Raw genomic sequence first — 27,517 nt, 5'->3', positions numbered from 1 at the left:
TGAACGAAACTTGGAATATTTTTTGTATCTCTATGAATTTCAATTCGATCGGCATTCCGTACTTCGATAGGAATTCAGCTTTTTGCTAAAATTTTTACTAGTTATGAAACTTTTGTCGCATCATGGTATATACATATACACGATGATAAATTCTGTTTGGTTAATTTATACCGTGTCTTATGTTTACGAAAATTGTTACGTCCGGTGACTCTTTACGTTCGAGGCGGCCACCAACCGTGCATATAGAATTAAGCGGACCGCGGTAGTCCGAAGGAACCGTCATAAAACGAGGCTTTTTGATTTACCGTTAAGGCCGTCAGTTGGCATAAAACATCGAGTCAAGAGGTTCCTTATGGTTATTGCTCCATCAGGTAAAAACGTGACAAAACCCCGCGATTCCGCAAGCGAACAGTGGAGGGGGGGGGGGGGGACGATCACCACCGAGTAAGAGTTTTCCTTTGCAACAGCATCGTCACCGGACTTCAATGGTTCATCATCTTTAGAACAGTCAACATCTCTTTGCCGGGTTTACACCCTTCGATCATTCAGCTACTTCATTTATATCTACGCACCAGCGTAACTATCTTCTCTACAAAGTTGTTGGAAATATATAATATCTCTGAACTGTTAATCAAGTGTTATGCTAATTAAACTACCTCTATTGTCCTAATCGAGATAGGGGATCGATCAGTTCGTGGCGTCGATCGTCAAATCGTAACGGGAAATTACGATTCCCGTTGACGCGCTTCCTCGCGATCGCGTCTCTCCGCGAACGTTCGAAAAAACGAAAATATAAACAATTTTGTTAAGGAAATGGTTTAAGATTGGTTTAAGGTTAAGAAGATTGTTCGTAGCGAACAATCGTACGAACGAGAAGATTAAAATTTGTTTATCTTCGGTATAAATAAAAGGATAAGTCGAAGGAAGAAAAATGAGTTACAAAGGTAAAACGAATGAAGTTTGAAAATAGAATTTTATTAGCTACAGTAGCAAAATACCTATTCACTTAAATATTTGGCTTCACACGATTACCAGGCTAAGTTCATTTATATTAATATACAATATGTAAAATATGCCATATTGGATATGGGCAGTGTCCGTAGTAGTACGATGAACTTACTTTTCATACAAGATTTGCGAGATATAAATATACATATAATATTTATAATAAACTTTTATATATATATATTATTTTACATGCTAGAAAATAGTACGCTAGGCACTTGTTTGAATAGTTATAGAAATAAAACTTACGGCATATACGATTTCGTGATGGGAAGGAAAGCAATTCGCGGGAAATTCAAAGGCGGCAGTAAAAACAAGTGTAAAACGAGATTTTTGACCAAAGAAAGGATCAACGAGGAAAGCATTAGGAACATGACAAGAAAGATAAATACACTGGTCCACGAAAGTATTTGAACATTTACCAGAGAAAACTTTTACGTCCGTATTATACGAAATACAATGCCCATGTTATATGAAACATTTTGAAATTTCATTATCACTGCAATCAGATACTATCGTCATGATCGTATTGATAAAATTTGAAAGCAATCGGAAAATGTACATACATGTTGCAAGATATTTTCTGCAAATATATATTTAGTAAACAAATTAATACAGAGTATGAATAGCTTAAACAAGTAACAAATGCTGAAGATGATGCGATAATCTTTGCAAAATATATACTTGTACCAGATATCGTGTAACCTCTATATATATTTTCAGATTTTTAAACTTCATCTATATAATCGCGATAGTTGAGTCTGATTATGGTACTAGTGAAATTTCAGAACGTTCCCTATAATATATATAGTATATCCACTAAAAAGGTGTCTACAAGCGTCCAGATATATAATACTTTCGAGAGTCTGTGTATAGGAAGAAGAAGAGATGCGGAGAAAAAGGAAGAAAAAGAAAAACGAAAGGGAAAGGAGACAGATTAAAAATAACGAGGACGAGACATTTGCGGCGGAGGTCAAAAAGAGAGCACGACAAGGAGCAAAAATCTCTCTCAGTTTCTTTCGTCTTCCGCAAATTTTTATTCGGTCCTTTTCCTCCCAGACCTAATTCCGTCTTATGTATAACCTTCTTTATAGTTAGCGATAAAGGTAATTGGCGTCGTTTTAACGGAAAAAATAAAAAAAAGAAGGGAAAAGTAAACAAAAAGGAAAGATGAAAGAAGGAAGAAACGCGGGGAATAAAAGAAAGAGAGCATAAACACGCGGGTTTACATGGATTTACGTGTTCTTTATACACACTTGGCAGCGACTTATTCGGGACCTGAGGTTGCCTGCCTTCAAGGTCTGTTTCTCAGGCCTTTGGAACTGAAGCCTGTCCTCTATCGTCGTCATCCAAAAGCTGATCTCGTTCGAGTAATAATGGCAGTGTTCTTCGTTACATTCGATAAATGGCGTTGTACGGAAATCTTCCAGACAGGATCCGGAACTGGACAAGGATTGTCCTCCACCCTGGGCACCGGCACCCGTATGCTGAAAGCACGTGAAAATTAGTCGAATCCCCGTTTTCCGATATTCGCGATTTCTATCGACGTAAAACGAGAAAAGTTTGAATTGGAAAACGGGGGGAAGCTTCGAACCGAGGAGGCCTGTGAGCGTTTCCACGTAAAAAGTTCGACGAAAAGGTAAAAGGGTGGAGACGCGTGTTTAAGAGTGTGAAGGAGGTACTCGTCGAGGCGTGTAGAAAATACGTCGTGTTAAATACGATGTTTGCCAAATAACTTTGAAAGCCAAAATTTAACACGCGAACGTGCATGTAAAGAGGCAGACAGAAATGCCTAAAATAAATAAAGATTACAGGGGAAAAATACGATAAATATCGCGTGATGACTTTCCGAATGCGACGAACTAAGTGTCAAGTAATTTATTTTTACCTTTCGATTGTTCACTTGAATTTTTATAAGAACTTCGTATGTAATCAAATTTACACGTTTGAGTATAGAAATGGAAAGAAATGTTCGTACCATGACAAAACTGTATCCGATCCAAAGCCCGGTCCATCCGTGTGGACAATCTGGAATATTCAATGACTGGCTGTGTACGGCTATCACATTCGCTGGAACCTCGCAAACCACGCATCTGTAGAACGAAACGAAATTTCATTTGTTAATACTCATAATACCATTTTACCATGTTCGACAGTTTCGACTTGAACGAACAATTAATTTGATTTCGAGTAACATTTTTGTCAGGCGATGCGATATATCAAATTTATATGTATTATTTAGCATCTGTTCGTAACAACTGCTTCTGGAAGTTAAATTATTAACAAATGTATATTAAATTAACAATTTCATTTTGCGTACCCCTTTCTATTTACTCTCATGGAAATGTTTGTAACTTTATATAAACTAAAATGTCGTGACGCTTGCATTGAAATTGCAACTGATTTCCACGCAGAATAAAATTTCACTTTACATAGTTTGGCATAATGACGAATGAAACAATATAAATAATTATTCCTCCGTTCAAACAATAGCGTATACTTTATTCTTCTTGCAATTTATATTATTAAATATGTTAAATGTTTCGAATATTTGTATCAACGATTTTTCATAACGGCAACTTGTAAATTACGCATCGGAACAGTCTGTATAAAATAGTAAATTGGAACAATAATTTATTATAATACCAGAATACTCGCGTAAACTTTCAATGTGCGTGTTTGTTACATAAATTATATCCGAAAAGCATGATTATTGAAACAAGATTCAATGTTTAACATCGAGAATCAATTTACAGAGGTATCGTTAAAATTATTTCGCAGGTCTGTTTTACTTTTCGCCGTACTTGAAACAAATGAATCTACGATATTATTTTTTAAATAATTAATTCTAGAAACAGCGCTACTGCGTAGCCGTAAATCCTTTGAAAGTTACCAGGTATCCATCTATATCAATATCAATCATCTCAACTCGATCGCGAACATTTCCAAAATAGAAAAAGAGAAGAAGAGACGATGAAAATGCCCCACCGTAAAACCAAGCAGCGTTTTTACAAATAACGCGTCAACGAAACCAACGTCTCGTTTCCAATGCGTCGTGTCGAATACGAGATGCAAATAGAGTTCAGTCGAGTTTCCCATGGTAAATGGGAGCAAATCGAACGAGATCTATACGATTTCCTTCTAGCCATCGTGACAAGTCAATCGATCTCCGTTCGGCTGAACAAATCGCGAAAAAATTACTTATATCTTTGAAGGTTTGCAAGTTGTTTAGAGAGATACAGCGAGGTTGTAAATTGAAATGCTACTTAGCAACATCGACTGATGATGCCGCGTCCGAGGTTGTATGCATCTCGTAGAATCTCAGATTATCTCAGAAGCATCTTGAATCTCAAATCACAAAAGTCATTAGCAAATTGATGTAACGAATGTTTTCTATAACATATAGGTTTTTTTCTCGAATAATATACTACACTGTATCTTTTTAAATACAGCAGAATTCTCTACTATTCGAACAAAACGTCTGCAACTAACATATGTCTTTTTCCTATTACTCTATGACCTCGCTATATTTCTTCTGCCAGCGATACCTGCGTCGAAGGGGTGGCAACATAATCGTGTTTAACGGTTGATCGATGTGGAACGGACGTTCGTTCCGCGACATAGATCCACGCTACAAGAAACATCTTATTCGAAGGAAACGTAGCTAGGCATTCGATGTGCTCTGGCGATTTTGTTTCATGGAAACGATCAACGTACCTGGAGATGTATTCCTCTATCGCTGTCCCCTCAATAGGCATCATGGGAATTGCTTTAGTGGTCGACAACCAGTAAGAACGATCGCTACGACTCGCATAGTTACAAACGTTGCCGGTGTCGCAGAAGAGGAACGGCATCGTCGAGAACTTTCGCACGCACGAGCCGGCATGACCTGTTTCGTGATCATTTATTAGACAGATGACTCAGAATAGACGAAGGGGAGAAGAGAACAAACTGAAGGCACATGCAAGGACACATAGATCAAGCTGCCGATACGTATCGATACGCTTGCAATCGACTTCGTAATTATTTCTCTATCTAGCGTACTCGGCGCATATATACATGTACATTGGCTCACGAAAGTATTTCAACAGTCAATTATCATTACATCAATAAGTCAACACCATTTAATGGTACCATCTTCAGAACTAATTATATACATATTTAATGAATGTTTTACGTTGACAATATACTCGTGTCTCGTGAGAAGAATATTTCAAAAAGTTTCGTATAATACGGATAACATATTATTAGCAATTTTTTGTGACAAGTGTTTGAATATTTTCGTAAGTCACTGTATATTATATTATAGGCAAATGACACATAGCTTGATACCATTTGGTTAAAAAATATAATGTTTTGAAATGAACATTTCATCTGTTATGGTCTAATTATGGAGATGTTATTTAAGTTAAGGAAAAATCGAACAACAAATACTTTGGGTAATTTAATTTTCATCCGTGGTACTTGCCTAAATCTTGTGAGTGCGATCTTTCATTGCCATCCGTAGATAACATACTGTATCCTTCCCAGAGTTGGATATGTCCTGCATCACAAACAGGCACTCTGTCAGTTTGACTGTGTTTTACTAGCAAGATACCAGTAAGGTAGTCAGGCGCAGCTTCGCATGGTAGTCCTGGTTCTCCTGGTTCACCCGGATGACCCACGGGTCCTTGAAGACCTGGTAAACCAGGAGCACCAACAGGTCCTTGCAGTCCTGGTAATCCAACTGGACCTGGTGGTCCTTGAGGTCCTGGTGCACCTTTCATTCCATGCGATCCTGGGAATCCTGGCTGACCTGAAGCTCCTTTCTCTCCTGGCGAGCCTGGCGGGCCAGTCGGTCCTGCAGTAAAAAAAAATAAAAACTCAAATATAAAATATGAACAATAACTAAATTGACAATTAACGACATAAATATAAGTCAAATTAGTACAATTATAAATGATTTACCAATGCAGATATGATTTATAAATTAATTACAATTTATAACAATTACAAGTAAATGATTTATACATTGAGCTGTTCGGAAAGTCCGCAGCGTTTTTATTACGAATTTTTGCCAGATAATAAAATATTCGAATAAATATCGTCCATAGTTTGATGCTAAATGGAGTTAAGAAGAAACACGCACGCGAAAAATTTTGGATCTTAGCCGGAATATTCAAGTGTATCGGTCTCATTCATTGAATTTAGTATAGTCAAGTTATTACGTATCATGATATCTATAAAACTTTAATTTTCGATATTTTGACGTAATTGGCCGTACCAGGATAACCACGGTCTCCTTTTGGTCCCATCGGTGGTTCGAGGCAGTCGAGACCCTTGTCACCCTTCTGACCAACAAACCCAATAGCACCCATTTTTCCCGTTGGACCTGGGAATCCTCTTTCACCTTTCTCTCCATCCAGACCAGGTGGACCCTCTAGACCGGGCCAACCTCTGTCACCTTTTTCACCGGGGAGTCCATCAATTCCGGAAACTCCTGTAAATTTAGTAAAATGAACGTGTTTACAAAATTACCAAACGTATTCTAAATAGAATAAGATGAAATTATTTGAGTTAAGTTTAGTAGTTGCCTCGTAATTTACCAAATTGGATAATAAACAATTTTCATTATCGTCTTGTATTTGCACGAACTAGTTTTTCGATTACGTTAAGAAAGAAAATTTTGATCTTAAAGGTTAATCATGTTCAGCACTTTACCTCCAAACAAAGACAAAATTCGTGATCAGGTAAACGAAACAAGAAGTTTATCGATTCAGGATGTCAAAAGTTGCGAGTTATCCTAAATCTATTGTTTGTAAAAAAAAAAAAAGAAAAAAGATGGAAATGATACTGAAAAAGGGAGATTTTAAGTAACAGAAAATAAACAGCAGGAATCTATTGGGTGATTTAATAATTTATTAATCCCCGTCCATTTACCTGGGTATCCTGGTTCTCCCTTTTGTCCCGGCAGACCTGGTTCTGGTATACAATTGTCACCTTTTTCACCTTTTGGACCTTCTTGACCCGAGAGTCCTCTATGACCTGGAGCTCCATCTTGACCTGGTAAACCGGGAGAACCCATAAGTCCCATATCTCCTTTCTCGCCCTGTGGCCCGACAGGTCCATAAGGTCCCTGATCTCCTTTATGTCCTGGTAAACCAGGTAATCCTCGTTCTCCCTTCTCTCCTGGTCGTCCTGGTACTCCTTCTCGTCCGTGCTTTCCTGGCAGACCTGGTAAACCCTTCTCACCCTTGATAGTTAATCCAGCAATTCCCGTAGGTCCACGTGGACCTTCTTCACCTAAAATAATACATTTCACATAGTCGATCAAAGCTTGATCTTTTGCAGACACAATTGAATTGCGTTAACGATAGAAAATGCAAAATAATAAATTAGAAATTGAGAATACCTTTAGGTCCAGGGAGGCCAGGTGGACCTGGGTTTCCAACTGGACCTGGTGTGCCCCTATCTCCTTTTTCGCCATCATAACCAGCTAGACCTTCCTCGCCACGATCTCCTTTCTCTCCAGCTACACCTCGTAATCCTGGCATACCTGGTTCGCCTTTCTCACCTTTGATCGCAACTGTCGGTCCAGGTTGTCCCCGGTCACCTTTTTCTCCAGGCATACCACGGATACCAGGTTCCCCAACAAGACCTTGTGAAATAATTAAATCCATTAGTTTCTACAAAATTAGTTTGTACATTTTCTTATAAAGTTGAAAAGAGTTTCAACCTCTTACCTGGCAAACCACGGTCTCCTTTGCCACCGTTGAGGCCAGGATGTCCTGGAGCTCCCACATCACCATCCAAACCAGGGAAACCAGGTGGACCCGGTGGACCGATGTCACCTGGCTCGCCTGGTAATCCGTCGATTCCAGGTGTTCCGGGTTCACCTGGTGGACCCATTGGTCCCTGGAAATTTAAAAATATTTTAAATTAAACTCCTTGCTATGAATTTTTGTTCATTGTAAAGAATAAAACGTACTATATCTCCTTGAGAACCATGGAAACCTCTTACTCCAGCGTCACCTTTTAGCCCTATAGGTCCTGGTAAACCATCGCGACCTGGCAGACCAGGTTCTCCCTTAAGACCTGGCAATCCGTCTAAACAATTACACGACAATCCACGTTCCCCTTTGTCTCCGTCAATACCATCTCTACCAGGAGGACCAACAGGACCACGGATACCTGGCATTCCTGGTTCACCTTTCTGTCCTTTCTCAGAAACTAGACCTGGTTCTCCTTTGCGTCCCTAACGAGATTAATGGTTACAATAAATTAGCAATTCCCACTATCTTCGTTAAATCCCTATTGGGCATAACACAAATTCGCTGCGATAAGGTGGCAGCACAAATATTTTTAATTGTATTCATTGAAAGAGAAAGAAAGATACAAGTTTTATAAGTCAAAAGTGTAAAAGCTCATTACCTATTATCATATTAAGTAATCAATACCAGTTAATAAATATATATAATGTTCCTTTTCAGCTTTTTCAATTGAAGATATTACAAATATTGAACAGTTAGCTTAAATTAACATTTGCGAATGTAAAAGACTTACTGGCAATCCTGGTAAACCTTGATCACCTTTAGGTCCTTGGAACCCGATAGTTCCAGGAAGACCTGGCAGACCAGGATGACCTATATCTCCTTTTGGTCCAGTTAATCCAGGGCGGCCAGGTTTTCCTTCCATTCCACGTAATCCAGGGAAACCAGGGGCGCCTTTTTCACCTCGTTCTCCTTTCAAACCAGGTGCACCTTCTATACCAGGTCTACCTTGTAAACCAGGTAGACCACGTCTTCCTGGGTAACCTTTCGATCCATCGATACCCGGTTCGCCACGATCACCTTTGATACCTGGGAATCCTGGGAGTCCTGGTTTGCCAGCCTCGCCCGGCAATCCCGGTTCACCTGATACACAAAACAATTACGTTTATGTTACAATTATTATATTACTTTGAAATTTGAAATAAATGATTCACGAGAGACACCTACAGTGGCTACAAAAGTTATTTATGCACCATTGTATTTATTATAACATTTACATACGACTTAATTAGGTCCAAGTATATTAAATTTTGTATTATCTAAAAGTGCTTTCTTATCACTACAAAAATTTGATGCCACGAAGACGAAATTGTGGAACTTGATAAAGAAAACGTTTCATTAAAACGTAAGGATGTGCGCAAATACTTTACATAACTGTAACATAAACTGCAGAATTTAGGAATTGCATACCTTTATTTCCGTCTATACCAGGAATTCCAGCAACACCAGGCGGGCCTGGAGGTCCCATCGGACCAGTATCTCCCTTTTCTCCTGGCGCACCAGGCAAACCACCTATGCCTGGAATACCTGCATCACCCTTCTCTCCGGAAAATCCTGGCAAACCCGGCAGACCATCAGGACCTTCCTTTCCTGGTGGTCCTGGAAGACCTTTCTCTCCCTTTTGTCCCGGTGGTCCTGGCAATCCAGGACTGCCCTTGACCGAGATACCAACTTCACCTTTTGCTCCTTTCAACCCTGCAGCGCCTGGGAACCCTCTGGGTCCTTCACGACCAGGTTCCCCAGGGAAACCCATTGGTCCTATATTACCCTTGTCACCACGAGGACCTGGTAATCCTCTTGGTCCAACTGGCCCAGGTGCACCAATTGATCCCGGTGGTCCAGGTGGGCCCTGTTCACAATAGTTTATTATTATCTTACGAATACACGAGTATATAATGTTACATTTGCAAAAGTAATCAAAATTATAATGAAAATAAATAACAAAAAATTCTATCAAATAGGAAATACAGTTTGTACTTACCGAAATACCTTGTAAACCTTTGTCACCGCTTAACCCATCCCTTCCGGGTGGACCAGGCTCTCCTTTTTCACCGGGAGCACCTCTGTCGCCTTTAATTCCTTTAATTAATTCATCCGGAATTGGACACAGACCTATTTAAAATAGAAATAATCAAATTACTTATTGAGCACTGAAGCGGTTTAGAAACTATACACGAATTCCAAGAAATATAATGCATATCTACCAGGTTCTCCTTTATCTCCTAGTGGACCAGGTTCGCCCTTTGCACCCGTTTCACCTCTTCGGCCTGGTTCTCCATGTTCTCCTTTCACACTAACACCAGGTTCTCCTTTTCGACCAGGAACACATGGTCTTCCAGGAATACCATCTTGACCAGGGAATCCGCGATCTCCCTAGAAACAATAACAGGATGAAAAGTTTTGACAAATTATTTAACGTATTTGCTGCCCTGATCCCTATTTGCGGGTTATAAAAATATTTGTATACATTCGATAGATTCGATGATGATTCCAAAACGAGGAACTTTCTTAATAAAAAAATATATCATATGTGTATTTCGAAAGTCACATAAGTTAAACAAATTTTTCAAGAAAAACAAAAAACTATTTGGAAACATACAAAAAATTATTTACGATAAAAGTTATAGGCTGCTCTAAACAGATTTTATAGTATTTCTACATAATAGTACACGTATTTGATATTTTAAACACACTTTTCGATTAAACGCATCAAAACCCAATTAAGAATTATAGAATTACATAATTATTTCGAAATTTGAACGGAAGAGATTGACAGAATGGTAGAAGTTGAGATCGCAACAACTTACAGCAACACCCTTGGGTCCTGGGAAACCTTCAAATCCCATAGGACCTTTTTCTCCAGGCGGACCAGGAAGACCAGGTGGACCATCTCTTCCTACCGGACCTCTCACACCTTTATCGCCCTTTTCTACTTTAAGCATGTTTTCCGTAACCACTGCTGGAGTACCAGGTTCTCCTTGTGGACCTGCTGCACCAGGAATGCCATCTTTTCCCTAGTAATCGGAAATACACGATATAGTAACGATTTTCTATTACATATTAAAATTTTAATTCTACTTAATTATAAATTTCTGGTACGTGCTGGTAAAGTTACCTACGTCCCATTGGATATTCTCTCGAAACCACGTTATTTTAACTCAAACGACTTGAATTCAAATAACTTGATAAATCTGTGCGAGTCTTTTCTTTCAAAATATTTCTTTGAAATACGAAAGATAAAATAATGTGCTGAAAGTACCGGAGGCCCTGGTGGCCCAATTGGTCCAGGTAATCCGTCGCTGCCAGGTTCTCCGGGGAATCCTCGTTCTCCAGCCGGACCTCGTGGACCAGGAAGTCCAGGTTGTCCATCGAAACCACGATCACCTTTGATTCCTGGTAATCCCGGCAGACAGTCTATACAACGCCCTCCTATCTCTCCCTTCTCACCAGGTGATCCTGGAAATCCTGGAATGCCGTTTTTCCCTGGCGTTCCCGGTTCTCCTGGTAAACCAGGTTCTCCGGGCGCTCCTGGAATACCATCCACGTCGCCAGGAACTCCACGCGGTCCTGCGTAACCGCGTTCTCCTTTTTGTCCTTTCTCGCCATCTCTACCGGGCGCTCCATCCATTCCTTTGGGGCCCTATACACGTTTGATAATTTTCGAAATATTATTAACTATCAAAATTAATATTAAGTATCAAACGAATTAGAATTATCAAACCAGTCGAAATAACTGGCATCGGATTTATTGTTTTTCTAATGACATATTTAATTAACCATGTATAACTTATTTAGATACGCGTTAAAGGCCGGTAACTCTAGGACTTGGACAAACTTCATTCTAAATAAAAACACATTTAAACAAATATAAAATATCCAGGGAAAAAAGAATTCTTGTATTGGATCGACTTATTAAATATTGGTATTCATTTCTGAATAAATACCCACCATAATCGACGCTCCTTTCTCTCCTGGCAGCCCTCGTGAACCTGCTAAACCTGGCGGACCATCAAATCCACGGGGACCTGTTGGTCCAGGGAATCCTGTGATCCCAGGTTCTCCCTTTGCTCCTTTTTCTCCTGGTAAACCCTCTGGACCAGGAATACCTGCTAACCCAGGCCCTCCTGATGGTCCAATAGGACCTCTTGGTCCTGGATCTCCGGGATATCCATCGGCACCACGCGGTCCAGTGGGTCCTGGAAAACCTTGAGGTCCTTTTGGCCCTGGAGGCCCTGGCGTACCTTTCCCACCCTGCAATTAGTAATTAGAAGTAAAGTTTTTACTTGAACAATTTATAGGATTTAATATCTCAAAAATAATTATTCTGTTATCATTATACTAACGTTCTTGTCATTCTATCAATTCGGATGAAAAGTTCTATTGTACTTCAATTCTAAAAGTATATTTATGTTGCAAGAAGAGGTCATTTAATCTATTCGTTTCTTAGGAAGATTAATGTTAGTAATACTTACTCCAGGTGGACCAGGTGGTCCTCGTAAGCCTGGAACACCCATAGGTCCATCTCGACCTGGTTCTCCTTTCTGTCCAGGACGACCTGAAAGGCCGTCTAATCCGTCATAACCTCGATCACCTTTGCGTCCAGGCGGACCTGGAGGTCCAGAGAAACCATCCCGTCCCTGAATATAGTAAATGTACAAATTAATTTACATCATCCTGCATTTTTACTTTACCATTAACATTGCTGTTCTCCTCGCTTCTTATTCACGTCTATATCTTTCCAAATACTTTCCTTTTTGCAATACTTTGTTTAGAAAAAGCGTCAAATACACAAAAGGTAGTGAGATTATAGTGAATACCATAACCAAACATCGAAAAACTATCTAGACTTTAAAAATGTCTATTGAAATATAATAATCATTTCAGATCATATAGATCCAAGGAGAACAACACGTTTAACTGAAACGAATAAATATACTTACACGAATACCTGGTGCGCCTGGAAGACCTTTTTCTCCTTTCATACCTGCAGTACCAGGAATACCATGATCACCAATTGGTCCCTGTTCTCCTTTTTGACCGTCCGACCCTCTTTCACCCTATCGTTACAAATGAAATAAAATAGATATAAAGGAACAGATCGTATAATCGTACAAATCTTTGACTATATAAATAATGTATACAAATACAAATTTTTATACACTAAATTGCTCATACATATATTTGCATTTTTTTTTAAACTAGAACCTAAAAATTTAGAACGTTATTGACAATATCTATGTACTCTTTGTTTATTTTAATGTTGTAAATTTTAAGTATTTAAAAAGAATACCGTGTCTCCTTTTTCACCACGCTCTCCCTGTGGACCTGCTATTTCTTCTCCTGGATGTAGAAAGCCGCCGACTGCAGGCGATCCAGGAGGTCCTTGCTCTCCCTTCTGACCCTTGTCACCTTTCGGACCTTCGAACGCAAGACCCATGTTTCCCTTTTCTCCTCTTGGTCCTTGTAGACCAGGCGGACCCTGAATACGATAGTCGAATATTTTAAATCACCGTATCGTAGCATTATTGTTTATAGATTAACCATTCACCAATATAAGTGTCTTATTTGTCAATAGATAAAGAGTAGAGAAATTATTATTTTCAATGATTACAAACAATAACAACATAATGGTATTACTGCAAACGAACGGTATTAAAATGAACTTCGCTTTTAACACGGTTAAATGTACAGCAAGTCACGAAAGTATTTACAAACAGTAACTTACATAAGGACCACGATCACCCTTAGGTCCAGGAAATCCACGCTCTCCTTGTAATCCTGGTTGTCCTGGAGGTCCTCTGACACCATCTATACCCGGTTCTCCCTTTTGACCTACGGGGAACCTACCGGCGAACCCTGATTGACCTTTGTCTCCCTTGGGCCCTCGAGGACCTGGATAACCACGAGGACCTGTATCTCCAGGACGACCAGCATCACCAGGTTCACCCTGAAAGATAATCGTCAAAAAAAATTTTTTAATTTTCATTTTATACTATCGCATATTCTCATTTTTTGTTTCAGAATTTCTCATAAATGCACAAACATCCGTATTCTCGTAATAAGTATTACTAATAAAAATAATTTGCAGCATGCGTACGTCTGTTCCATTGCAGCCATCACGACCAGGTAGACCAGGAGCTCCGGGTGGACCTTGTACTCCAGGAACACCACTTATACCGGAGAATCCAGGTATACCCATTTTACCCTGGAAAAAATTATTGTTAAGAATACATTATTGTATACTATTATAAACAAAAGCGAACGTTAATAATAAATCAGTACATACTCTGTCACCTTTCGGACCGCGTAGTCCTTGAGGACCAGGATCACCTTTTTCTCCCTTTGGTCCCAAAAGACCTTCTGTTCCAGGAAATCCTTTTTGACCTTTAGGTCCCTGTGGCCCCATTACACCTGGCGGTCCCTGTGCACATAAGTAAAAATGAATTAAAAATTCACAAATCTAGTATAATATAAAAATTATTTTCATTTAATTTGTTCTAACATTCTGTTGCAGATATTTGTTATATTTCTGTTATATACATGTATATAACATAATGCGTGTTTTTACAATTATTCATATTTTGTCGTATAACTCACACCGAAACGAAATTTACATCAAATTACTTTCACCTCTGAATTAAATGAATAACCCAACCATCGTAATTTAGTAGGAAATAAAAGGAATACAACAGTAACACTGATTTTATAGCTAATTCTTTTCCACTCGTAACTCCAATGTTTCCTTCGAAATTAACATTCGACATCGACGCCTCGTGTGCTTTTCTCGTATTGTCTTGAAATATAATATCCAATTATGTCTTACAAGTTTACATTTTCGTGATTACCGTAAAAAAAGAAAAAAAAATAAATTTTGCGTACAAAATTCCCTTCGACGAACACTTACTCTGGAACCTTTCTCCGCGAAACATTTTGGCACGCAGCAGGCCGATCCGGTACAGTTTCGTTGTGGCTTGTATCCTGGAACTGGCACAACCGTGTAACTGCTCGGATAATTGTCCGAATCTCCGGCCGCGCCATATCCTCCACGTTGCCCTGAAGAGTATCCGCGTTGTCCGTAAGGGTCTCCGCGTCCATAATCGTCTCTGGATCCATAATTTCTATCGTAGCCATCGCCAGAAGAATCTCTGGATCTTTGTTCTCCTCCGGCTTCTCCTCTTCCGTAAGAGTCTTCATAACCTCCAGATCTTCCGTAAGGATCGCCAGCTTCTTGATTGTAAGGATCCAACGGGATTTGATCTTGACCTTGGTTGTAGGATTCTTGATCCAAGCCTCCTGAGAGGAGAAGATTACTCGTGTTAAACGAATCGGATAGACGATCTACGAGATGGAAAGATGGGAATGAGATCGTATGAATTGGGACGCTGGTTTTCGTGTTTAACGCCATGACAACAAGTATCATCTTAAAAATAAACTATAATCGTTACAGAGAATGTATATGCAAATTTATATCTTTCAAATGTAGGCAGGAATGTTATTTCATAGAATGAAATCCCTATATAAATATGACGATATTTCGTAAGGGCAGCAGATAGAAGAAAAAAATGTGAAATGAGAAAAAGATTGTAAACGACTATTAACAATCGCGTAAATGAACCGAAAAATATAAATTTCGTTGACGTTAACATAAAGAAGTGACTTTAGCAGAAATCATAATTCAAAATAATTTTTCCGCCAAAATGCACAAGCTTGGAAAATTATAAATTGCAGTACAATTGCAGAATCATAAATGAGGGGCGAAGAAAAGGTTTGGCAATAAAATGCACGTTACTCGTCACAGCTCTATTTTGTGAAATTCGACAAATTTCTCGTCTGTTAAAGGTTTGTTCTTTTATGAAAATAATTCGTTCGAAGCTCAAGCGATATCAGCTTTATGCCTTTTCAAAATTCAATTTTCTATTAGCCTATTAAATTTTATGGAACACCATAAACTTGTGCGCGCGCGCAATAACCGCTGGCACTATCGATTAATAGGAAACTATTACACAACGCTGTAAAGACAAAAGATAAATGTACGGTCCTGTTAATTAGTAGGCCGAAATTGAATTCGTAAATCTGGAGATATTGCGACGGAATCGTTTCGAAGGAAAGAAGGTGAGCGCTGTTTCCTGGAAAATTGTTAACAAATAGCACGATTAATACAGGACATATTCTTACTACTCGTTTAAATTTTTAACACGATTGCTTCAATAAATTATTTCAATGTGCTTTAACTTATTACATGACTTCACCTTTATGTTATTTACATATGTAAATCACGATGAATAATATAAAGAGGACAAAGAGGAAAATTGTGATAAGTGCATTTTTATTGATACCATAATTAGTCTGATATCCGCCGGAATCATCAGTTCTCTGATTATAGTCATCGCTATCAGGGTATCTGTTGTACCGATCATCGTAATTCTGACCTTGATAGCCTTGGCCTTGGTTATTTAAGTACCGCCTATCTTCCTCAGAATCTATACAGTAGAATACAAGATCAATTTACTATATATGTTATGTCAAAATTATTATAATATTATTCAAAATTACAAGTTTCACAGGAAGAGTAGAAGAATATATTCAAAATATTTAAACAGCACAAATTAATAATTTTTAATCAAGAAAGTAGAAAATGACAAAGGAGAAGCAAAAATTAATAAACGGGTAACCAGATAATCAGTTTAATAAAAGTTAAAGGGAAAACTACATAAAAATACGAAAGAGAGAATCAACTAAACGATTTATCCGGAGAAGAAAGAGGCAGTGGAAAAATTTTCGGAAACGAGAAACACTATTTTAAAGTTTCAACAGAGGTATTTATTCGCGTTTGCAATAAATTTTTTCTAAAGATAATCTTCCATTTCGTCAGCGTATAAAAAGGACATAAAAAGGAGTTATCTAGATATCCGTACATAGAATTGAAAATATTATCCAATTATACTTATCGGCAAGAGGTGTAGCGAAATTTTTGTTCTATGCAGAGAAAATCAAGAAGAGATAAACCCCGTCGTTACCTTCGTTGTTCGTAACAAAAGCCCTCCATCGTGGTGAAATATTATAATCGTCGTCTGTACTATTTGGTTTTCCAATATCACCTCGTCCAAGTGGTACAACAGGCGGAGGATTGTACGACCATGATGTGTGGTTATATTGCTGGAAAAGAAAAAGATATAAAATAGAACAGAGATTTATTCGATGACTTCTTCGTAAGGAAGTAACATTGTTTAATTGTAAGAGAGCATTCATGTTTTGTTTTCTATTGCAATTATAGCGATCTTTTAACACGTTCGCTACCGCAGTACCGCCACGAAAAATCCTATCTTGTTATTTCTGCAATATATTTAATAATACTATACATTTTCATCGATTTCCATCATAGAATATAACCGTCTAAAGTGTAATTTCTTTTCAATCAAGCACGTCAGTTGTACATATCGTTTATTTCGTAGTTTAGAACAATTAAATTTAAATTAATCTTTTATGCAATATTTATTGATTGCGCGTTTTTGTTATAAAGATGGTGGCTAAAACTTTCAGAAAATTATGATTTTCCAAGTTGAACGGTAAAAATGAGATTGAAATGTTTCGAATAACTTACCAAATAAATTGTGAATTTACGTATCTTATGAAACTTTGTATAACTTGAAGTTTTTTCGATAGATCAAGTCAGTAGATCAAGTAATCGATTAGAATCGATCAGATCTCGGTAATCGATACGAAGGTGCGCGATAAACGTAAATATCGATTGAGCTGTAGATCATGCAGGTCTGAGGGTATTGACTGAAGGATCTATAAACTACTTTACCGACGGAGTCTGACCAATCATTCACAGACACTAAATTGATCTAATTTGATGAAAAATACAATTTTCGAATATTTTAGTTGCTTACAAAAAAGTTAAAGGAGTTTAATACCATATTGCAATTATATATACAGAATAAGTTGATCATAACACACTAAGCTTTGTTCGACAAATATTTGCGTATGCATTGACTTTTCTAAAAAGAATAATATGATTGCTATTCTTAGAAAGTACAAATAACTTTTTCGCTTTGTCAACTAAAAGTGAAATAAATAAATAAATTAATAACGTAATATGTATTGGTACTTACTGGCTATATTCGACTTAAATTTAATAATTGATTCGGAATAATAAATGTGTATATACATGCATGCCGTGTATAGAAAATGATTAGATTCGGCACAAATGAATTAAAATAACGTACGGGATAGTACCCAAAATAAAAATTTCTCGCGAATTTTAATTCTATAAATTACAAAGGAAAAAGGAACATACAAATAAAAAATGTTTGATATAATACGACTCGACGATTAAGATAAAAGTTATGTTTCACGCTAGAACGAGAAAGCATAGCTAAGCGTATGTATCAAATGCCTAGATATGAAGACTAAAAACGTTTTCAAGAGGATCTTCTTACATCTTAATATTTAATAGGTACTTCTGAGGTTGCATCAACTGTCGATAAGTTATCAGCTACGCTTCTTGTACGACAGAGCACGTTTTATTTTTTATTCATTTTTAATTCGAATTTTGATAATCTACATTTTACAGCGATATTAAACAACGATGTATAAATTTAACCGAAAAGTAAACTCCATAAATCCAAAGCATCACGATTGTTACTTAAGCCTTCCACCTATTCTCTAAAATATCTTCCAACATCTGAAAAATCACGTAACATCTCAAATACGCTATGCAAACACTCGCAAGGTGAACATTAACACGAGCGGTATAGCGTAACTACGAATCTACCAGAATGTTTAACGGCTCACGAACGACAGTGCATCGTACGTACATATAACAGAGCGACATCTTTTTCCAAGAGATTTCTTTCGACGCACGCAGACCAATTTCTATACCTCGATCGCTGATCTAGCCCTGTCTGCGTACGGCGACCATATTATACAAATTAGCTCGATTCAGTCGATGCGTCATCGCGTTCGCAGAAAGTCATTGTCTTGCCCTCGTTTTCACGTTTTATCCTTTTTAAGTTTCGGAATGGTACGCGCTGACAGGAAGCGCGGGAGATAACGCTTCGCCCGTTATCGTTTTGAAGTGACGCGCCGCACGCTGTTCCTCTTTGGATCCCTTTCTGGCCAGCCTCTCTGCCGCGCGTTTCCCTCGAACATTTCCCTCGAAAAAGCTGAATGAAATAGTACGGGTTTTATCGAAACAGAAGATAATCGTGTCACGTCGATGCCATACATCTTGGGAAGCTACGAGAACAGAAGCAGCGAAACTCTCGAAAATTCCAAAGGCGAACAATTTTATCACCGTTTGCAAAAGTATTTGCACTGCTTAGCGAATTCGATGAGTTACGAATTTAGAGGCAGATTCACGAGAGAGACCATAGAAAATGTTTATGTACGTATTGTAGTATTTTTGTGATCTTTGCTAAACATATTTATTGATTAAGAATCGCTTATTTTTGCAGCAATTTGTAACGGATCATATGTCGTAACAGATACACATAATTTGTCGAATCTTCATCCTGAATTCTAATAATACGAAGCGATACAGACATCTGGACGCTGATAATACGATAATTCGCAACGACCTCGTCGCGAGTTACACGCGAAACTGATTTACTGACATCACTGCTGAAAATATGTACAGGATTATGCCTTCTCAATTCTGTGATGTAAGAATATAAAATCTTGCCGCGGATATGTCGAACTTTTTGTAGAATAGTCAAAAATTGCTGTTTTGTGATACGTCGCGAGTTAAATCATTTTTACGATTTCTCTTAATTCTTGCGATTTTATAAGATAAATTAAACGATCCTCGAATCTTCAACTAACAGTCTAAGTACGTAACGTTCCTCTACTTTTATTACATTCTGATCCCATTCGCGTTTAATTGTTCATACAACTCTAACAATCCCAATTAATTAGGATCTTTTAGATTAATCTTTTATTTGTATAATTATTAAACGATTATGATCAATCTACTTTGATAAATGGAGTTTGATGTTGTAGAAGATTAAACAAAGTCAGAATTTCAGACGCAGTGGACAGATCGGTGGAGATCGTAGTTGCAATTTGAAATCAAAGAAGCTGCTATGAATACGAAACATAATTATCATACGATAATGTACTTATTTCCAAACAATGAATCATAGATATTACGTAGCGCTTAGCGCTACATTAGCTTTAAATTATTCCATTTATCTATAATTTATGCGTGGCATAAAATAGAAAAAATATAAGGAAGATTATTTATTAGTATGACCACATTATGATGATACTATCAAAAGTATAAAAGTTGGAAAATTTTTTATTTCTCAGCTAATTTTTCACCTAACGACTTCGTTATTTAATTAACGAGTACAAAGTAACGTAAAACCTTTCCGAAATACAATCACCGAATACTAATTGCTTAGATCACACGTGTTAATCTGTATTCGCTATTATTACCATTTAAAATTAATTATTCATTATTCTATATCGATAAATACAATTGTAATTCTAGCAAATTTCAAAGTTCAGTTTGTTTCGATTTACCGTGATATTACGTATTTCATTTTGAATTACAATTATTTGTATATTTCTGATTAATTTGCACGTACGTTGACTTTATAGAAAATGACAAATTACCAGCCTCGTAATACTCGGTCCCGAAATATTGGAAAAATAATAATCGACAAATATAATCTCCATTCTTCTCGATTCACGAAATGAAACTACGCTCGATACTATCTATAGTAGAATATCTATATCTACGCAAACATCGGAAATTCTCTTTCCTTGCAACGACAGACAACGACCAGAAACATACGCCTACCCATAGATCTCATACGCCAAGTTCGAAAAATCGAGAAATTATTAGAAGAAATATTTCCAAAAGTAGGATCTCCGTTTCCTCCTTTCGATCAAACCTCCAACCAAATTATCATCAACGTCACACGCATCTCTATCCTCGAGCATCCACGAAAACGACTCGATCTACACGACCATTTCGTTCAACGAAGCCAGCCCAATTTTCTTATTCTAGATACCGGGACTATCTTCTCGCGACGGTTCAAGAATCGTTCCTTTTATCGCGTTTCTTGGCCGCCTTCGTGAATCCGCGATTACGTAACCAATCAGCCATCGCGTTCCAGCTTGGATCCCGAACGATCCTTTTTCCCTTCGATCCTCCGTCATTCCTGTTTGTCAACTTCACCTCGCCGTATTCCTCGTTTCATTCGCAGGGACTGCTGCGACAAACAGGCAGTCCCGCTTTTCAGTAATTCCACTAAACCGATAGAACTCGAGTCAAAATCGATTAAAATCGAGTCACTCTTTCGAACCTACTATAAATTAACAGTGAACTGGTATCCGCATTAATAACTTTCAACGTTTCTTCAATACGAAGCTTGTGCGAACCGTAATCATCGATCATCCGTAAATTGGAAAGAACAAGAATGTGACGATGTTACGGAGCAACATGTATTTCAACAAGATTAATACGGTGTAGGACGAGGCTCGCTAATTCGTTGGTCAGCGATCCTTATAATCTCGATGGACGACGCGTATTCATAAGAGCCAAGTGTGATATGTGTACGTTGATACGACGAAAGGAACCAAGTAATTTACTTTGTCGACAGCATACACGGTATTGCGAGTTGAAAACCACGGCAGTGAATATTAAGATTTTGAGAATTAAGATTCCCATCCCTTTAATTTCGCAGTTGAGTTATAACTTTACAGTTATTCTTACAACGATAAACGCAGCACGCTATTTTAGGAAAAATAGCGATGGACCGACTCGTATCGCTATGATCCTTACGATCCAATCGTGCGAGAACACTAGTAAATTCAATGGTCGAAATAATTAATACGAAATATTTTTTAACGAATTTTCAAAATCATTTGTCCTATATAGTACACATAGAATCACAGGTTTCGTGAAAATTTCTATCGCGGTCAGGTTACGAGTGATAAATTACAAGCAAAGAAAACTAAATTACTTCGTTCGGTAAAACTGTTATCGCGAAACGTGCAACAAGAATCGTTATCAACGTTGATCAAAGCCCATTTACACGGGCCTTTCTGCTGTTAATTTACCGCATTCGGAATTTCGTTCGATGCGATTTATCCGGCGAATAACGCTATCTTTAAGAGTTTTTAACGTGCAATTGACTTCACGACGATCATCATTAATCCCGCCGCTCCGTAAACCCGTTCCTCTGACTAAACACTTTCGCTACGGCGCAAGTGGTTCCCGCCTCGCGAAACAATTTTTCACGTTTCACGCATCACCGAGCATGCACGAGACGCTAAAATTTAAACGTCGCGTAATAGCAGCTTGCCAACTGTAAAAGATACAGAAAGAATGGAACGTTTTAACATTACAGCCGGTACACAGGTACCTTGGCTGGTGCATTCGAAACATCGAAGAGACATAATCGACTGATCGATTCGTGTCATCGTAAGTCGCGAATATTCTACGAATGAAAGCGCAGAATGCAGCTGCTAACGAGATAAAACGGTCAAAATAAATATGCTTCTTATCCGGCGAATTTGCTGTGCAAACTTCTTAATCCTATGATGTCAGGTAAAATAAAGAAAATACGACGAGAACAGAACTACTGTTCGAGCCTGCGTTTAACGTAAAGTAGGATTTTTCGTAGTAAAACTAAAATACCTTGAAAATGAGCAACATTGGGGCTTTTACGTTAGTCGCACAGTTATTGTTATAATCGATATTGTATTTCGTTATTTTGATTTGGAATGCTTTTTTTTATCTTACGTAACTTGGATTGGATTTCGACGCGTAGAAACGATGAATTTTTATTCTATCCAATTTCTTTCTTTTTTTTTTTTTTTTTTCTATCGCCAAGCTTCGACGGAGAAAAGAATCGAAAGAGGGCTTACTGCCCTCAAGAAGGTTTTGTCAAAATGTTTTGTCAAGCTATAACAATCAAATTTTTGATAATCCAGATCTGAATCGAGTGCCCGAATTTCGACACAACTAATTCGTTTTACCATTCTCGAGGAATTTCAATTTCTACAACTCGAAAAGTTCTATGATTTCCACGCTTTTCGTTTGTTTTACGTTACTATTAGTAAACGTGTGCTATCATCGTAGATTCCCTCAACAAAGGATAAATTTTAACGGTACACGAACTAAAATCGGATCGCGTAGTGAAAAGCAGATATCTACATACACAGCTGCGTTCGACCATAATGTTGGTGCAAAGGTTAAACTCGATTCAACCCCAAAACGCAATCTACCAACCCAATAACCTCTCGCAAGAACGAACATGCGGTCGTGGAGAACCAAAAAGGACGATTAAGTTCTTTAGACGATGGTAATCCAGCCGCGGTCAATTTCAAACTATTTTCAATAGTGACTAAGCTGGCTTATGTGCTTGTACGCGCGGTACACGTGTACGTGGCGTAATAAAATTACACAAAGCGCGGTTACGGCGTCTCGTAGGCGAACTGGTCGCTAACAGACGGCTGCCCTATTTCGAATTTAACACCTTTCCGTCGTTGGTCGACGACAAATCTGCTGAAACGCTGTTATCGCATCTGCGACATGATCTTCGCGTTATCGACCGCGTGCCCGATGCACGCTGCTCGGAAATAAGTTTGCTAAAAGAGAAATAAGAACGTTGGAGAACATTTATCTCTACGTGTGTATAGCAACATTATCGAAAACAACGTACTGGATAATTTAACAAATGTGAAGAATTTCTATCATAACCTTCTATCAAATTATAGCGAAACGATAGAAAGATAATGTCTCTGTTCTTGGACACCACAGGAATTAAGAAGAAATAATAATATTCGAAACTTGTTAAACAATTTTCTCTGTTTCGGTAACGCAACGTTGAAACTCGCGGATAAAGGGCGAACTGGAAGTTTTTATTCTTAGATGAATAATTCAACTCTATCTGTCGTACTCGTAGAATATAGTATAGGTTTGTTACTATTTATCGTGGTATTTAGAAAACTTGTTCGTAGGATATAAGCATGAATATTTAATTACTCTAGAAGTCTGTAAAAGTTATTCGAAGATAACAAATTTGTATATATAGGAAAAATCGATCGGAAAAAGCGATGGATATATCATTCGATACAGTGCGAATTCTATAAAAATACGCTAAATTTTGTTGTAACTTTCGACAGGAATTTTTCCAACAGGCTGATATTTTCAAAAGTAGTTTTTCAAAATTGCATCGATTTTACGAGGGATCGATGGAAGAACGGCGTTTTGGAGCAATTCGTCGAAATAGCGATATGGCGTGCTGAAGAGACAATTTCTAGAGTGGCATAAAGCATTCCTTGGAACGATTCGTTGAAATATGACGTGCAATTGGAGAACAATTTCTTGTTATCGTTGCTCGAAACCGAGTTGTGTAAAACCGGTGAACAGTTTCGCGTAGCAATTTATCGAAAGTACCGATAACCTATTCAGACGAAGATTGAGTTTTTGACACGGTTCGTTAGCCATGGCATCGTTATTATATGGAACTGCAGAATGCTCCGTTTCTGCGATTCGTCGAAATTGCGTTATAAGAGAAATTTCCTTTTTTCAAGTAGTATATTCAACTTGTGGAGCGATTACTTTTGCACAAATTTGTATTATTTGCTATGATTCTGTTAATGCTATCAGTAACGTATTATCGCTATAAATATACGACACACATGGTCTCGTGTCATCGTTTTACAAATATTGTCTAACATAAACAATATATTATACCGACTTTGGATTAATCGATCGCTATCGATCATAATATAATAACAAAATATGGTAGCTATTAAGCATGTACTAATTGCATAGGAACTACAACTTGAGTAAGTAACCTTGAGCTAACTGATCAAGCTCGCTTCCAATTATCTCATCCAACCTACGTTAGTGTCATCTAAAGATAAAACATTCCTTCTAACTATTAAACAACTACAGGTCCTATTAATTACAACTGTGACCACGACTCGGTAGACGCGCAATTTAATTAACAAAACCAACAAATGATCGGAGAAGTCCCATACGATTTCCGAAACAATTCCATCGATTTCGTTCGGCAGATGGATAGAAAAACTCTAAAGTCTGGCAAGCGTTTCCGCGGAGGAACGTAAGAACGTAAAAGCACAACGACGCGATGCGATGCGACGCGACGCGATGCTCCGAATGATTTAATCGCGTGGGCAATGAATGTGCTCGCGCGAGTCGTGCGCGTTACGCCAGCCAAAGATCCGTCGACCTTCGAATCGAGCTTTTTCGCCCTCGCAACTCCATCGGTTCTCGAACGTGCACGGTACACACAATGAAGCGAACAGAGGAGGAAAGACAGAAGGTCGGAGAGCACGCGCCACGAAACGCGATCCTCTCGATTCGCGGTTGACTTTTTAGTCGTTCGATGCAACGCTCCATGCACGTGCGTTGCGTGCTCGAATGTACCAACGCAAAGGCGTAATCGATGAATGAATCGAACCGATCGCAGAGATCTCGTTTTGTCGGCGTCGAGCGATATACAGAGTGAGAATGAGTCACGATTCGAGAGATTATCGAAATTAAAACGATGGTTGTACGTACCCCACCAACTATCCCGGCCAGGAACACTGCGGATGCGACGAATCTGAAAAGACAATTTTTCTTAATTATTCTATGAAAGTGGAAATTATCATCATTTGTTAGTTCACTCGCGTTATTATAGCTTCTCGACAATTTGGAAAATTTCACGCTAAATTTCTTGAGTTCGTTTTGTTAATAAATACGAAAAAGAGAAGAAAACTGCTATATAAGTAACTTTACAAATATTTACATCGTTTGTTTGAACGAAATCCTCGGTCTTCGAAAGTCCTACCGTAGAAGCATCGATAAATTTTGTTGCGTAACGATACGAAGTGAGAAAATCGAACGAATAAAGTTCTGTAAAAGAACGTTGTAGCTCGTCGCTCGTCGATTTACTAATATCGTCCGTTAGTAAATTATCGTGCAAGCAGACTTAAACGTGATAAAACACGGACAAATGAAAATTTTATTTTCTTATACCTTGACGCCGAAAATATTAGAAAATATTAAAGAGAACGTGGAGAATTTATTTAATCGGAAGAAAGCTACAAACGAAAGTGTAAAATGTGAAATTAGGAGATTTCGTTGCAGTTCTCGATGATCGGAATGCGAGTCTTCGACGTGAATTAAATCGTACAAATAAAATAGAAAGCAAAATACAAGAGGAATTTTCCAAGAAATCTCTATCGCTTCCCGTATCGGGTTAAAAAAAACAGACAAATAGGTACATACGCATCGAAAGAAGAGATTAAAGAAATAGGTCACGGTAGAATCATCAAGAATTTTACTGGTCTTCCGCGGCACCGCAAATATCGACTATATTTTAAATATAAAAATCCGAAGAAATATTTCACAGCACTTCGCGCGAAACGTATGGAAAACTAATGCACGCGCGATTAACGCAAAAATACCAATCGGATGGACGGACGTCTTTCGCGATACAAAGCACGAGACGGTGCAGGGTTCTCCGTCAAAAGGATAATTGACCACAAATACGCGCGAGTTTCGTCCTTGAAATCCACTCGTCGATCCGTCGGTATGTAACGGGGGGATGAAAGTGCCCCCTCCGTGCATCATTGAAATACTCGTGGCGCGTGCACCGAGGGAGAACAAACGCGGAGCAATTAAAGAAGAATAAAAGGATCGACCGAAGAAAGATCGGTGGAACGGGAACAGGTACGAAAGGCAGGTCTAGGCAGGGTGACTGCAAAAACTAAGATGTCTCGTGGAACGAGGAGAAGAGCACGTTATTCGACGCACGACAGTAGTTCGTCAGAGTTCACGGAGGTGAGATATGTGAGATCTCGAACGATGCTTCCGTGTCACGTTGGTGGAAAAGCACAACACGAGCAACACGGTTACCGAATGCACGTGTTCGCGCAATATAGAGATCATTGACGTAACAACAGGTTGACGAACCAGTAAGATTACCGCGAAGGAAAAGGAGTAAGAACGGCGAAAAAGAAGGAAATGGCAGAAGAGGAAGAAGAAGAAGGAGTGGAAGAAGAAGGCGAAGACGGAGAAGGAGGAGAAGAAATACAAGGAAAGTAAGGAGAAAAGAAAGAATTTTGGAAAGAAGAGAATAGTAAGATGAATGGCAACTCACCGCAATCCCAACCGGGTCATTTCGACCTCCCTATTCCGCGACGGGTCTAGGGAGCCGAGGAGCACAGGCTAGCACAAGCACCGCACGGAAAGACAGTCACAAAATATCGCGGGGAACCCGGCACCGAGTAGACGTGGTGTGTGGACCGTCCCATCCAGGGAGGGCTCTGAATGAACTCGGGTGGAGGGAAGGAAGGTGGAGGCGGCCGCCGAGCCACGCCAGCTAGAATTCCTCCGCCGAAAGGATCGGGAGAGAGGCTTCTCTCGATTCCGCGAGAGCTCGTGTGCTCTCACACTGTGTTCAGAGTCTGTGCCTCCCCCGCTCTCTCAGTGCTCTCCGCTAACTCGCGGCCAAGAGAATCGAACTCTCCAGCCTGCCTCTGCCAACTACGGGACCAGAAGATACCACCAGCAGCAGGGCGCAAGAAGGAAGGACAGAGGGAGAAGCCGAAAGAGAGAGGAAGGGAGGAAGGGAAGAGAAGAGCGTGTGTGTGGTTAGAGAGGGAAGTAAGCGGAGAAGAGCGCGTAGAAGAGTAAGCAGAAGAAGAGGAAGAGAAAAAGAGGAAGA

General features: G+C 38.7%; 1 protein-coding gene across 1 annotated transcript; it reads right to left on the bottom strand.

Moving 5' to 3' along the window:
* Positions 1 to 954: 954 nt before the first annotated feature.
* On the bottom strand, positions 955 to 27,362 carry LOC117206320 (collagen alpha-1(IV) chain). The gene is made up of 27 exons (XM_033445550.1): positions 26,951 to 27,362; positions 25,366 to 25,408; positions 16,832 to 16,970; positions 16,151 to 16,294; positions 14,719 to 15,107; positions 14,101 to 14,235; positions 13,912 to 14,019; positions 13,540 to 13,761; positions 13,105 to 13,293; positions 12,755 to 12,871; positions 12,287 to 12,451; positions 11,763 to 12,065; positions 11,074 to 11,454; positions 10,622 to 10,828; positions 10,019 to 10,187; positions 9,796 to 9,926; positions 9,225 to 9,663; positions 8,548 to 8,897; positions 7,973 to 8,239; positions 7,728 to 7,899; positions 7,397 to 7,642; positions 6,925 to 7,287; positions 6,269 to 6,484; positions 5,474 to 5,845; positions 4,723 to 4,894; positions 2,984 to 3,098; positions 955 to 2,492 (listed from the first exon to the last, which is right to left on the bottom strand). The coding sequence occupies exons 1-27, from the start codon at positions 26,968 to 26,970 to the stop codon at positions 2,241 to 2,243; spliced, it is 5,826 nt and encodes a 1,941-aa protein (XP_033301441.1). The 5' UTR covers positions 26,971 to 27,362; the 3' UTR covers positions 955 to 2,240.
* Positions 27,363 to 27,517: the final 155 nt, after the last annotated feature.

The sequence above is a fragment of the Bombus bifarius genome, unplaced genomic scaffold, assembly GCF_011952205.1.
Source record: "Bombus bifarius isolate JDL3187 unplaced genomic scaffold, Bbif_JDL3187 scf7180000008006, whole genome shotgun sequence".
NCBI classification, from domain to species: Eukaryota; Metazoa; Arthropoda; class Insecta; order Hymenoptera; family Apidae; genus Bombus; species Bombus bifarius.
The sequence above is the reverse complement of the archived record's forward strand: the minus strand, read 5'-3'. Positions and strand labels throughout refer to the sequence as shown.